Genomic DNA, 13,434 nt, shown 5'->3' on the forward strand with positions numbered 1-13,434 from the left:
ACAAAAAACAAAAACAAAAAAACCCCCTAGAGAACAATGTCTTTCATGAACATAGATGAAGAAATCTTCAACAAAATATTACCAAAAAATTCAACAATGTATAAATAATTACATACCACAAGCATCTGAGATTTATCCCACCTATGCAAGGCTGGTTCAACCTTCAAAAATCAATTAATATGATCCAACACATCAATAGACTAAAGAAAAAGTCACATGATCGAATCAACAGATGCAGAAAAATCATTTAATGAAATCCAATATCAATTTATGATAACTTTCAGTAAACTAGAAATAGAGGGAGTGTTTTCAACTTGATAAAAAAGTAATCTACAAAATTCCTATAGCTAATATCATACTTAATGGTAAGATCCTTGAAGCTTTACCATTAAGATTAGGAACAAGTGAAGGATGTCCTAGCAAAAGCAATAAGATAAGGAAAGGAAGTAAAAGGCACATAGATTAAGAAGAAATAAAAATGTCTTTGTATGCAGATGTCATGATTATCTGTGTAGAAAATCTGAAAAAATTTGACCATAAAACCCCTTCTGGAACTAAGCAGCAATCACAGCAAGGTTGAAAGATACAGGTTAATATATAAAAGTCAACTGCTTTCTTATATATCAGTAATAACTAGTTGAATTTGAAATAAAAAACTCAATACCACTTACATTAGCACCCAAAATGATATATGCATGTATAAATAAATCTAACAAAATATATATACGATCTATGTGAGAAAAACTATAAAACTCTGGTGAAAGATATGAAAGAATTAAACAAATGGAGAGATACTCCATGTTCATAAATAGGAAGACTCAATATTGTGAAGATATTAGTTCTTCCCAACTTGATCTATAGATTCAATGCAAACTCAGTCAAAATACCAGCAAATTTTTTGAAGATATTGTCAAAATGATTCTAATGTTTACACAGAGAGGCAAAAGACCCAGAATAGCTGACATAATACTGAACAAGAACTAAGTTGGAGGACTCACACTGAAGACTTCCTATAAAGCTACAGTAATCAAGACCGTGTGGCATTGGCAAAAGAATAGCAAAACAGATCAATGGAACAAAATAGGGAATCCAGAAACAGACCCATATAAATATAGTCAACTGATCTTTGACAAAGGAGTGAAGGCAATACAATGGAACAAAGATAGACTTTTTAACAAATGGTGCTTGGAATATCTGGATATCCACATGCAAATGAATCTAGACATAAACCTTACAAAAATTAACTCAAAATGGATCACAGACCTAAACATAAAAAAATGAAACTATAAAACTCCCTAGAAGATAACATAGAAGAAAATCAAGATGACCTTGGGTTTGGCAATGACTTTTAGATACAATACCAAAAGCATGATCCATGAAAGAAAGAACTGACAAGCACTAGAATTCATTAAAATTAAATGTTTATGCTATGTGAAAGACAATATCTAGAGAATTAAAAGATTAGACAAAGACTGGGAGAGAATATTTGCAAAAGAGATATCTGATAAAGGACTGTTAGGCAAAATATATAAAGAACCTTAACAATAAGACAACAAAAAACCACATTTAAAATGTGCCAAAATATGTAAAGTTCAGCGTAGGGAATATAGTCAATAATAATGTAAAAACTATGTATGGTGCCAGATGGGTACTAAATTTATTGAGGTGATCACTTTGTAAGGTATATAAAATGTCTAATTACGTGGTACACCTGAAACTAATATTGCATGTCCACTGTAATTGAAAAAAAGTGTCAAAGACCCTTGAGAGACAGCTCACCAAAAAAGATATACAGATGGCAAATAAGCATATGAAAAGACACTCCACATCATATGTCATCAGGGAAATGCTAATTAAAACAACCAGATACTGCCAAATACAGAACACTGATAACATCAAATGCTAGTGAGGAAATGGAGCAACAGGGATTCTCACACTTTGCTAGTAGGAATGCAAAATCATATCTTCTTTGAAAGACAGTCTGGCTGTTTCCTTTTAAAAAAAAAATCAATTAATTAATTTTTTATTTTTTAATATTTAAAGAAAGACGATCTTAAATATAATAACGTTACATGCAATAAACCTTAATATTTCTTGTAATGCTAGCTTGGTGATGATGAACTCTTTTTTTTGTCTGGGAAGCTCTTTATTTGACAGTCTATTTTGAATGATAGCTTTGCTGGATATAGAAATCTTGGTCTCAGATCCTTGCTTTCCATTATCTTGAGTACTTCATATTATTCCCTTATGGCCTGTAGAGTTTCTGATGAGAAATCAGGTGTCAGCCTTATGGGAACTCCTTTGTAGGTAACAGTTTTCTTTCCTCTAGCTGCCTTTAGGATTCTCTCTTTGTCTTTAATTTTTGGCATTTTAATTATGATGTGTTTGGGCATGGGTCTGTTTGGGTTCTTCTTGTTTAGGGTTCTCTGTGCTTCCTGAACTTGTGTGACTTTTTCCTTTACCAGGTTAGGGAAGTTTTCTGCCATTATTTCTTCACCTTCTCTATTCCTTTCTCCCTTTCTGCCTCTTCTGGCACACCTGCTATTCTAATATTGTTACATTTCACACTGGTCCCCAGGTCCCTTAAGCTGTCCACCTGTTTTTTAATGGTTCTTTTCTTTTTGGTTCTCTGATTAAGTGATATTTCAACTCTGTCTTCTAATTCACTGATTCGATCTTCAGCTTCCCCTAATCTGCTGTGGATTCCTTCCAATATGTTCTTTATTTGTGTTATGTCATTCTTTATCTCAGACTCTTTTTTCATAGTTACAACATCTTTTTTCATACTGTTGAGCATTTTTGCCATCATTACTCTGAACTCTGTTTCAGATAAATTTCTTATCTCTGCTTCATTTATCTCTTCTTCTGGAGAATTCTCTAGTTCTTTCATCTGAGGGTTGTTTCTTTGTCTCCTCATTTTAGTTGTCTGTTTGGATTTGTGATTATGTTTTAGATCAGTGGTTCTCAACCTGTGGGTCGCAACCCCTTTGGTGGTCGAATGACCCTTTCACAGGGGTCGCCTAAGACCATCCTGCATATCAGATATTTACATTACGATTCCTAACAGTAGCAACATTACAGTAATGAAGTAGCAACGAAAATAATTTTATGGTTGGGTCACAACATGAGGAACTGTATTTAAAGGGCCAGAAGGTTGAGAACCACTGTTTTAGATAGTTCCTCTATACCTCTCAATTTCTAGAGCAGGACAGTGTTCAAGGCTGTTTCTGACTAATTGGATCAGACAAAGACTCAAACCCTCCAGAGACTGCACTGCCTCTGTCTACAGACTGATAGGATTCTGACTCGAATAGCCCCAGGCAATCGTCCTCAGGTGTGGTGAGAGTTTTTATCAATGGGGTGGGGCAGTTGCTTCTCCCTGGAGGCTAATTGTTATTTTTAATTTCTTAAGTAGCCTCAGGGCAAGGTATTTTCCAATAGGGTGTGTTGACTGTCTTGCCCCGAGGCAAGGCAAATGTGTATGTGGGAAAGATGTCCTCTGCTGTGTGAGGGAATGACTCAGCGCAGGAAACTTGGGGTGTCTGCCTTCTGAGCTCTATGCCCCAAATCCCCAGTCCTGGGTTCTGCTCTCACAGCTCCAGTCCACTTCATCCTCCCACTGCCAGAGCACAAGGTGGGTGGCTCCACAGGGAATTTTTGTGCATTGACCTTTTAAGAGTGTGCCCAAACTTTCAGCTGCCACTCCCTGGCAGACAGCAACCCACTGCTATTCATAGCTGACGTTATGTGGGTACCCTCCTCAGATTTGGTGCTCTCTGCTGGAGAGCCCAGCTTTTGGATTAAATCCCAGAGTTCTCAGTGGTACCCCCCCACAGCTGAGATAGCTCTCCAGGACTTCAGTTCCTGTCTGTGGGTGCCCGGCCAGCCCTTTCGAGCCACTGCCCCTCCTACCAATCTCTATGTGGTCTCCATCTTCGGTCCTTGGGTATCAGGATTCTCTCCTGTGAGTTTTCTGTTGATTATTCAGGAAGCCTTTCCATATTTGTTGTAATTCCAGCTTGTTTGTGGGAGCATGTCCACGCAGCAGCCACCTACTCTGCTGCCATTTTTAATCTCTTTGGCTGTTTCTTATAAAACTAAATATATTCTTAGCGTTTGAATCAGCAATTGCAGTCCTGGGTATTTACTCCAAAGGAGTTGAAAACTTATGTCTAAAGAAAAACCTGTTCATGGATGTTTATAGCAGCTTTATTCATAACTGACTAAACTTAGAAGAAACCAAATGTACTTCCATAGGTGAATGAATAAATAAAATGTAGTACATCTAGCCAAAGAGTTATTCAGCACTAAAAAGAGGCTATCCAGCCATGAAAAGATATGACAGAAACTTAAATGCATATTACTACATGAAAAAAAAACCAGTCTCAAAGGCTATATCTATATGATTCCAACCATGTGATATGGTTGGAAAAGGCAAAACTATGGAGGCTGGATTTTTAGGGTAATGAAAATACTCTGTATGACACTATAATGGTAGATATGTCATGCATTTGTCCAAACCCACAAAATGTACACCATCAAAAGTGAACCCTAATGCAAACTATGGGCTTTAGATAAGGATGTGGTAATGTAGGGTCATCAACTGTAACAGATGTACCACTCTGGTGGGTGATGTTGATAACAGGGCAGGCTATGTGTGTATGGAAGTAGGTGGTATGTGGAAATTCTGTACCTTCTGTTTATTTTTATTGTGAACCTAAAATTGCTCTAAGATGTATCAAAAAATGTCTACGCCCGGACACTAGCTCAGATCTGTCAATCCAATTTATAATTATCCTTTTAAATGTACCTATAAAGCAAAAGCACCATAAAAGCAAACAACAGCACTGGCTGTTGCGGCTTAGTTGGTTGAAATTTGTCCTATGCACCAAAGGTCACTGGTTAGATTCCTGGTCAGGGAACAGCCTGGGTTGCAGGCTCCAACCCCAATTGGAGGCATGCAGGAGGCAGTTGATCAATGTTTCTCTCTCACATTGATATTTCTCTATCTAAAATCGATCAAACAATTTAAATAAAAAGTGAAAATTAAAAACTAACCAAAAAGTAACTATTGGTTTATTTAAATAATAATAAATATTATATATAGGTTGTAATTCTAGCAAGAGCTAAGAACAGAAAATTAAAAATTAATTTTTAAGGAATTAAAAATTAGCCCTAACCGGTTTGGCTCAGTGGATAGAGCATTGGCCTGCGGACTCAGGGGTCCCAGGTTCGATTCCGTTCAAGGGCACATACCTTGGTTGCGGGCACATCCCCAGTAGGGAGTGTGCAGGAGGCAGCTGATCGATGTTTCTCTCTCATCGATGTTTCTAACTCTCTATCTCTCTCCCTTCCTCTCTGTAAAAAATGAATAAAAATATATTTAAAAAAATTAATAGAGAAATGACAGCCCCACAAAAGGATCAGATAACACAATGCTATTTCCAAAACCAAAATCACAGGTTAAGAGATTCCTGAAGAATTATAAAACAAGAAAGCCTAATTTATTGTCCTTAGATATCAAGATTAATTCCCAAACACTCCAAGTTTGGGACAGAAGCAAGTAGAACTTGCGAAGTAAAAGTGGTAAGAGATATGTGGCCAAATCAAAAGTTTCACAGGTCTTCTAGTGGAAGAGAATGTAAATTAAAAATGAGAAGACAAGAACATTACAGAGAAACCAAGATGGTGGCATAAGTAAACACCGGAAATTGCTGCCTCGAACAACCACTTGAAAAATACAACTAAAAGACAAAACGGACATCATCCAGAACCACAGGAAGGCTGGCTGAGTGGAAATTCCACAACTAGAAGGAAAGAGAAAAGCACACTGAGACTCAGAGGAGGTGCGGAAGTAAAGTACAGAGGTACGGAGGCGCACATGAAAAGGGCTGGCAACTGAGAACGCGGTTGTCTTTTTCAATCAGGAGGGAGTCTCAAGCTCCCGACTGCTCTGAACTCCAGTTCGGGGTGAGTCTCTGGGGACCCAGACTCATACGGGGAGAAACTGGACTGTCTGGCATCGGTCGGAACTCCAGGGTGGCTTTCTCTCAGAGGTGCTTGCAGTGATTACCGGGACACTGAGACGCGGGGCCTCTTAGGGTAGGACTGAGGATCAGCCATAGCTGCTTGCTCCGCCCTGTTGATTCCCTGAGACCCCGCCCCACCCAAGCTGTGCATAGAGGCTTTGGCATATGAAAGGCCTGGCCCTTTGCAATCTGAAAATTATCTAACAAACTGCAGCTGGGTCAGAGAGACCCAGAACTTCCAAAAGAAGGCCCAAGGCTCCACAGCTGCTTGGATTGCTTCACAGCTGGGCCTCATCTAGGCACATCCAAACCCCAAACAAATAAGAGGAATCTGCAGATTTCTCCATAGCTCCTGTGGGTAGCCTCAGGCAGAGGCTAAATTAGCACCTCCTTAGAGATCCAAGAGCCAGTGTACCAGTGGTCAGAGTGGGACCATACAGATTACAACTCCTCAGACCCATAAGGGACACACTCAGGGGGCAGACTCAGTGAGCACTAAAGCCCCACTGAAGCAAGTCTTGCCCCAGAAGGGTGTCTCCAGCACAGAAGTTCTCCCACTGTAGACACAGCTGATTCTCACAGACAATTGGCCTGGAGGTCAATTCCTCCCAGTGATACCTATAACAATCAAGGCTTGACTACAACAAGACTGTGCACAAAGCCCACAAAGGGGTGCACCAAGAGTGTCCACCTCAGGTAATTGGGGAGACTGAGCCACTGGGCCCTATAGGGCACTTAGCACAGAAAGCCACTCTATCAACACAGGGAAGCATAAAAAATGCGGAGACAAAGAAACAGGTCACAAATGACAGAAATGGAGGAAAGCAAACTACAGGATATAGAGTTCAAAACCACACTTATAAGGTTTTTCAGGAATTTTCTAGAAACCGCCGATAAATTTAGTGAGACCCTCAAGAAATCTAGTGAGACCCTCGAGGATATGAAAAAGGACCAACTAGAAATTAAGCATACACTGACTGAAATCAAGAATATTATACAGAGTTCCAACAGCAGAGTAGAGGATCGCAAGAATCAAGTCAAAGATTTGAAATAAGAAGAAGTAAAAAACACCCAACTGGAAAAGCAAAAAGAAAAAAGAATCCAAAAATATGAAGATAGTGTAAAGAGCCTCTGGGACTTCAAGCGAACCAACATATGAATTATAGGGGTGCCAGAAGAAGAGAGAGAGCAAGATATTGAAAACTTATTTGAAGAAATAATGACAGAAAACTTCCCCTACCTGGTGAAAGAAAAATAGACTTACAAGCCCAGGAAGCGCAGAGAACCCCAAACAAAAGGAATCCAAAGAGGACCACACCAAGACACATCATAATTAAAATGCCAAGAGCAAAAGACAAAGAGAGAATCTTAAAAGCAGCAAGAGAAACACAGTTAGTTACCTACAAGGGAGTGCCCATATGACTGTCAGCTGATTTCTCAACAGAAACTTTGCAGGCCAGTAGGGAGTGGCAATAAATATTCAAAGTGATGAATAGCAAGGGGCTACAACCAAGATTACTCTATTCAGCAAAGCTATCATTTAGAATTGAAGATCAAATAAAAAGCTTCACAAATAAGAAAAAGCTAAAGAAATTAATCACTACCAAACCAGTATTACATGAAATGTTGAAGGGTAATCCTTAAGAAGAGGAAGAGGAAAAAGAAGGAGGAGGAGGAGGAGAGGAGATAAAAAATATAAACAATAAAATGGCAGTAAATATATATCTATCAACAATTGAATCTAAAAATCAAAATAAACGAACAAGAAATCTAATGAAAATAAGTGATGAATATAACAGAACCAGGGGCATGGAAGCATGGAACAGACTGACTAATCTCAGAGGACAGGGGGGAGGAGGGGAGCGAGAAGAGATTAACCAAAAATCTTATATGCATATATACATTACCTATGGACACAGATAATAGGGTCGTGAAGGCCTGGAGTAGAGTTGGAACTGGGTGGAGGGGGACTATACGGGGAAAGAGGGGGACATCTGTAATACTCTCAATAATAAAGATTTTAAAAAAAAGAGTTTACTACAAGGAGACTAAAAAAAGTATCTAAGGCAACAATAACATAGATGAAAGCAAAGGGACTTACAGTTAGTGATATCAGGTGGTGCATAGCCATCATTCATATACATACTTGTAGGTTTTGCCACTTTCAAATAAACAAAATCAGATGTGTTTTTTAAAGCAGTCACTGCTTCTTCATGAGTAACTTCTTCTAAACACACACTATTCACCTAAAAGAAAATCACCAAGACATTTATTTTAAAACACGTTCACTTGCTTTCTGCTTTTTTGGTGGTAAATATTTACATCAAAGATAAGAAAAATATGGGATTGATGTAAGGAATATAAAGGTGTGTGGAAAGAAAATACCCATTTTTATTGTCTATGAAATTAGAAAGTTGTTTATGATAAGTGAAGTTGTTTATGTATGTTAATGAAATAGCCAATTTTGATTCTAGCCCTCTTCTTCCCAATCCCCAAGACTGAACTCTTCCTTCCACTCTGTCAGAGCACTTACTCCTGAACCCTGCTTGCTGGGCCAATTGTGGGAGTAAGTTCCTCCTTGATCATGCTTGATTATGCCAACTGTGGGAGCACAAGTCCTTTTCTGCTAGGGGCTGTACCCCCTTGAATGCTGGGTATTAAACAGAGAAGATATGAGAAGTGGTAGGCAGATAAGAGACTTTCTTGGAGACCTAGTGGCCATTGCTAACAAGGAGCCATCAGACAAAGTAGCCCCACAAAGCAGCCACGCAAAAGCGGCCTCACAAAGTAGTCACAGCAAACAGGAGCCAGCCGCCTACTGGTCAGCAACACACTCTTATAGCAACTTGGACAAAAGAGAGTTCTTGCCAAATAGTGACATCAATATTTGGGTTATAGAAACATATGCCTGGGCAATGCATACAGTAAAACTGCTGTGTCCTTGCCTTTGCACATGCGTATGGCAAATTGTCCTTGAACATCCAGCCTAATCCTTTGATTAGGGCTCCCACACACTCTTGGGCATTGAGGAATGTGTGTAGGTATATTTTAGTTTTGTTTTTTTAAAGAAACTGAAACTGTAAGGTTTTTGTTCTGCAACTTGATTTTTAATATAAGGTATCTTAGAGATCATTCCATGTTGGGCCACAAAGAATTATCTCATTTAAAAAACTATTGTACAGTACCCCATTGTGGAATTCTATTATAATTTTTAAGCCATTCCAATCTTAATAGATTATTTAAACTGTTCTTCTACTCAGACCTTTGCAAACACTGAATATTATCAATTTACCATATAAATAGAGCCTGCAAAATTGTGCATTTTAATTTGTACATCAATTATATTTAAAATTTAAAAATATATTTCTTTATTGATTTCAGAGAGGAAGGGAGAAAGGGAGAGATAGAAACATCAATGATGAGAATCATTGGTCGGCTGCCTCCTGCACCCCCCGACTGGGGATCAAGCCCACAACCCAGGCATGTGCCCCCGGCCGGAATTGAACCTGGGACCCCTCAATCCGCAGGCTGACGCTCTGTCCACTGAGCCAAGCCGGCCAGGGCTATATTTAAATTTGTATTTCTACTGGTAATAGTCAAGTTGAGATTTTTTTCCAATTATTTATTCACCATTCATCTATTTTCTGTGTAAAAACAGAATTGATTTTTAGGTGGTGATGGTGTATCCTACAACCTTGGTAAACTTGTTTATTAGTTATGTTAGGTTCCATAGGATTTTCTATATACATTATGACATAACCTACAAATACAGTTGTACATTTCCTTCTCAATCTGAATGTCTTTTTCATTCTTTGTTGTCCTATCAGTGCAACAGTGAATAGAAGAGGTACTTTGTGTCTTTCTTAAGAATTTATCCATTTTATCTAAGTTATCTAATGTGTTGGTTGGCATATAGTTGTTCATAAATAAAAGTGTTCCCTTATGTCTCTTCTTTCATTCCTACTTTTAGAAATGAATCTTTTTTTTTTTTTTGTAAGTCTAGCTAAATGTTTGTCAATTTTGTTAACCTTTCAAAGAATCCAGTTTTGGTTTTGTTGATCTTCTTTATGGTTTCCCTACTGACTATTTCATTAATTTCTGCTCTAATCTTTAGTATTTCCTTTCTTCCCTCTGCTAGCTTTAAGCTTAGATTGCTCTTCTTTTTGGTAAATTTTTTTGGCAAAGAAATACTATAAATTTTTCTAATGTCTTAAATTTAGAATGTACTAAATAAACAAATATTTGGTTTAGTATACTTTTTATTGTCCTAATTTGTACCTTTATAATCAACAGGAGAGTTTTCATGTTTTGACAAATGTTTTGACAAAAATTTCTAAATTTTTGTCAAACCATAACTTTCCCTACTGATTATTAATATTGCCTTTCAGGGTTTCAGCTGCATAATAATTTTTATGGTCCCAAATTATTGTGTATAGTGAGGACTGCTTGCATTTTGAAATACATAGCTGTGGTATATTGTTCCTTTGGTGGCCTGCAATGAGCCATACATCTTGGTATTCATACCCTTGTAAAATCCCTTCCTACAGTGAATCTTGCTTGGCCTTGTAACTAGCTTTAGCCAATGACATAATAGTAACTGATGTAAAGAGAGGGTTGATAAATGCCATACACTGGAGCTTGTCTTCTTGGAAGGCTCTCTCTTGGTATGTCCCTCTTGGAACCTACCATCCTGTGAGAAGTCCAATTTAGCCATGTGGAGAGGACACTAGAGAATTAAACACTTGGCTAACAGCCCCAGTTGAGCTACCAGCTGACAGCCAACAATTTATCCACCATATGTGAGCCAACCAACTTCAAAGTGGATCCCTGGCCCTAGCTGAACCACCCCAGTTGATACTATGTGGAGTAGAGATAGGCTGTTCTGGCAAGCCCTACCCAAATTGCAGAAGTGTAAGCAAGTAAATGATTGTTATTGTTTTAGTCACTATTTTTTTATTTTTATTTTTAGGCAGCATTAGATAGCTAATGAGTTGACAAGATTTGCTAAGGGATTCAATGTGGAGTGTGAAAGAAAGAGGATTATCCTAAAGTTTTAGACCTGGTCAAATAGAAAGATAAAGTTCCCATGTAATGAGATGTGAAGAATGTGCAAAGAGAAGGAGTTGAGGGTAATGAGTGGGGGAAGTACTTAGAAGTTTATTATTAGATATATTAAATTTGAGATGACTCTTGGAGACATATAAAAGGAGACTAGATAAAATCTCAGGGCTTTTCAAATGTTTTGACAAAAGCAATGTTAAACATTTATATATTTCATTTATGCACAAAAAGGGTGTGTCTGTGTGTGTGTAAAAATAAAACTCAAGTTCAGAAAACAATACTTAGTATTATCATATGCAAATGAATCCATTAAATCAAAGAGAGAAGAGAAAAAATATAAGGACTGAGTCTGGATCATTTCATGTTTAGAGATTAGGGAGAAGATGCACCCAAAATGAGAATGAGAAGAAGTGACTAGTGAGGTAAGCGAAATACCAAGATAGAAGGTGACTATTCAGCAAAATGAAAAAGTGTTTGAAGAAGGAAGAAGGTGTGTCATATGCTTGATGTGTCAATTAATGAGAACTAAGAATACAGTGACTACCAAAGCCACACTCAATGGTAAATCAACATAAATTGTTGGCTCCCTACCACTAAAATTGATTCTGAGGAAACCATAAAGGAAAACATGGTATCCAAGAAATTAAAAAATAAAAGAAAGAAACCCAGTGGAAAAAGACTCTTTTGAACTGGTAAATATAGGTGTAGTGCTGTAGTGTGTGTGTGTGTGTGAGAGAGAGAGACAGTATGTGTGTGTATGCAGGTGATGATGAGAAGGTTTTGGTTGTAGCTTGGGGAAGAGTAACAAGTCATAGCTGTGACAGGATAAGTTAGTGAAAAGCATTTCAAGGTCAGCTCCTCCTCTTCCCCATCATTAACTAAAAAATAATCAGTCCATCTCCTTGCTGTAAAAATAAGCAGTACTGGACAGCATGTAGAACAAAGGAATCATTTATATATTGCTGATGGAAATGTAAAAATTTTTACAAGGAGTTTGGAAAACATTATGATAGTTTTGTATAATATTACTGATAGACTGTGATCCATTCAATTTCACGTTTAGTTAAAGAGTTAAGTGAAAATTTTGTACCCTGTACAATGTACTAGAACATACAAAAAGTCTTCCTAGCAGAATTATTCATAGTACAAAAAAGAAAGAAAAAGAAAAGAAATAACCCAGTTCACCACTATATATGTGTCTTTTCAGATTCACTTCAGTCTACTTGCCCACTAGGGTTTGACTGATTGCTTAGTGGACTCCTGGCTACTTCTCCTCTCACCTTGTCTCCTACCATTCATTACCAGCTCTTTCAACCTCTTCTGCAGTAGGGACTGGGCTTGGGCATGGTTGATGTGTTCCACATAGTAGGAGCTGTAACACATCAGAAGCCCATATTTGACTTGCTTAGACTAATAAGGCTCGACCTAGCTTTTTCCACCATTTCTGAGTTCAGGGGAAGTGCTGTGCCACAGAGTGAGTGAGCTGGCTTCCCTAGAATTTGCCCAGAGGATTGGGTAACACAGTCCAAAAATTAACCCCCATGGGCATGGACTAATTAACAGGAGACAGAGGACTAAAAAGGCGAGCAGATAAATCCTTCCTTATCCCTGATAGCTGGTTCCACATGACCTGCCTGGAAGACTGTCCTACATGATAAGCCATCAACTACATTTTCTTATGAAATTATAGCCAGCTCAGAAACATAGTATCTGGTATAAGCTTTCCCTCATTCTCTGCCTCACTTTTTATTTTCACTCACTCTAGCTTTGCTGCGATTCCACCACCTCATTACACATACTTAGTATAGGAGCTTTGCTTCAGGTTTTGCTTTTCTAGGGAACATGCATAGGCTAAGACAGTTATTGATGAAGATTAGATAAATAAACTGTGGTATAGTCCCAGAATAGAATATTATGTAGAGGTAAAACGGACAAATTTCAGCTCTAGGCAACAATATGGGTAAGTCTTAGTACAGTGACGGTGAACCTATGAACTCATTTTTTTGGTTGATTTTTCTTTGTTAATTTTTTGGTTGATTTTTCTTTGTTAAATGGCATTTAAATATATAAAATAAATATCAAAAATATACATCTTTGTTTTACTATGGTTGCAAATATCAAAAAATTTCTATATGTGACACGGCACCAAAGTTAAGTTAGGGTTTTTCAAAATGCTGACACGCCGAGCTCCAAAGGTTCCCCATCACTGTCTTAATAAAACAATATTTAGTGAAAAAATGTATTAAAAGACTACATATAGCATAACAGCCTTAAAATATGTGTGTGATATATATATATATATATATGATATATATATATATATATATATATACACACACACACA

At 37.7% G+C, this 13,434-nt stretch overlaps 1 protein-coding gene across 12 annotated transcripts in view; it reads right to left on the reverse strand.

The window, feature by feature from the left end:
* The window catches only part of DLG1 (discs large MAGUK scaffold protein 1), a 286,228-nt gene that overhangs the window by 95,653 nt on the left and 177,141 nt on the right, over positions 1-13,434 (reverse strand). For all 12 annotated transcript variants that reach the window (XM_023750530.1, XM_023750533.1, XM_023750534.1 and 9 more), the window contains one exon: positions 8,131-8,275. In XM_023750530.1, coding sequence (XP_023606298.1) covers positions 8,131-8,275 — 145 coding nt within the window. The remainder of the gene's footprint in view (positions 1-8,130; positions 8,276-13,434) is intronic.

The sequence above is a fragment of the Myotis lucifugus genome, unplaced genomic scaffold, assembly GCF_000147115.1.
Source record: "Myotis lucifugus unplaced genomic scaffold, Myoluc2.0 scaffold_14, whole genome shotgun sequence".
Taxonomy (NCBI): domain Eukaryota; kingdom Metazoa; phylum Chordata; class Mammalia; order Chiroptera; family Vespertilionidae; genus Myotis; species Myotis lucifugus.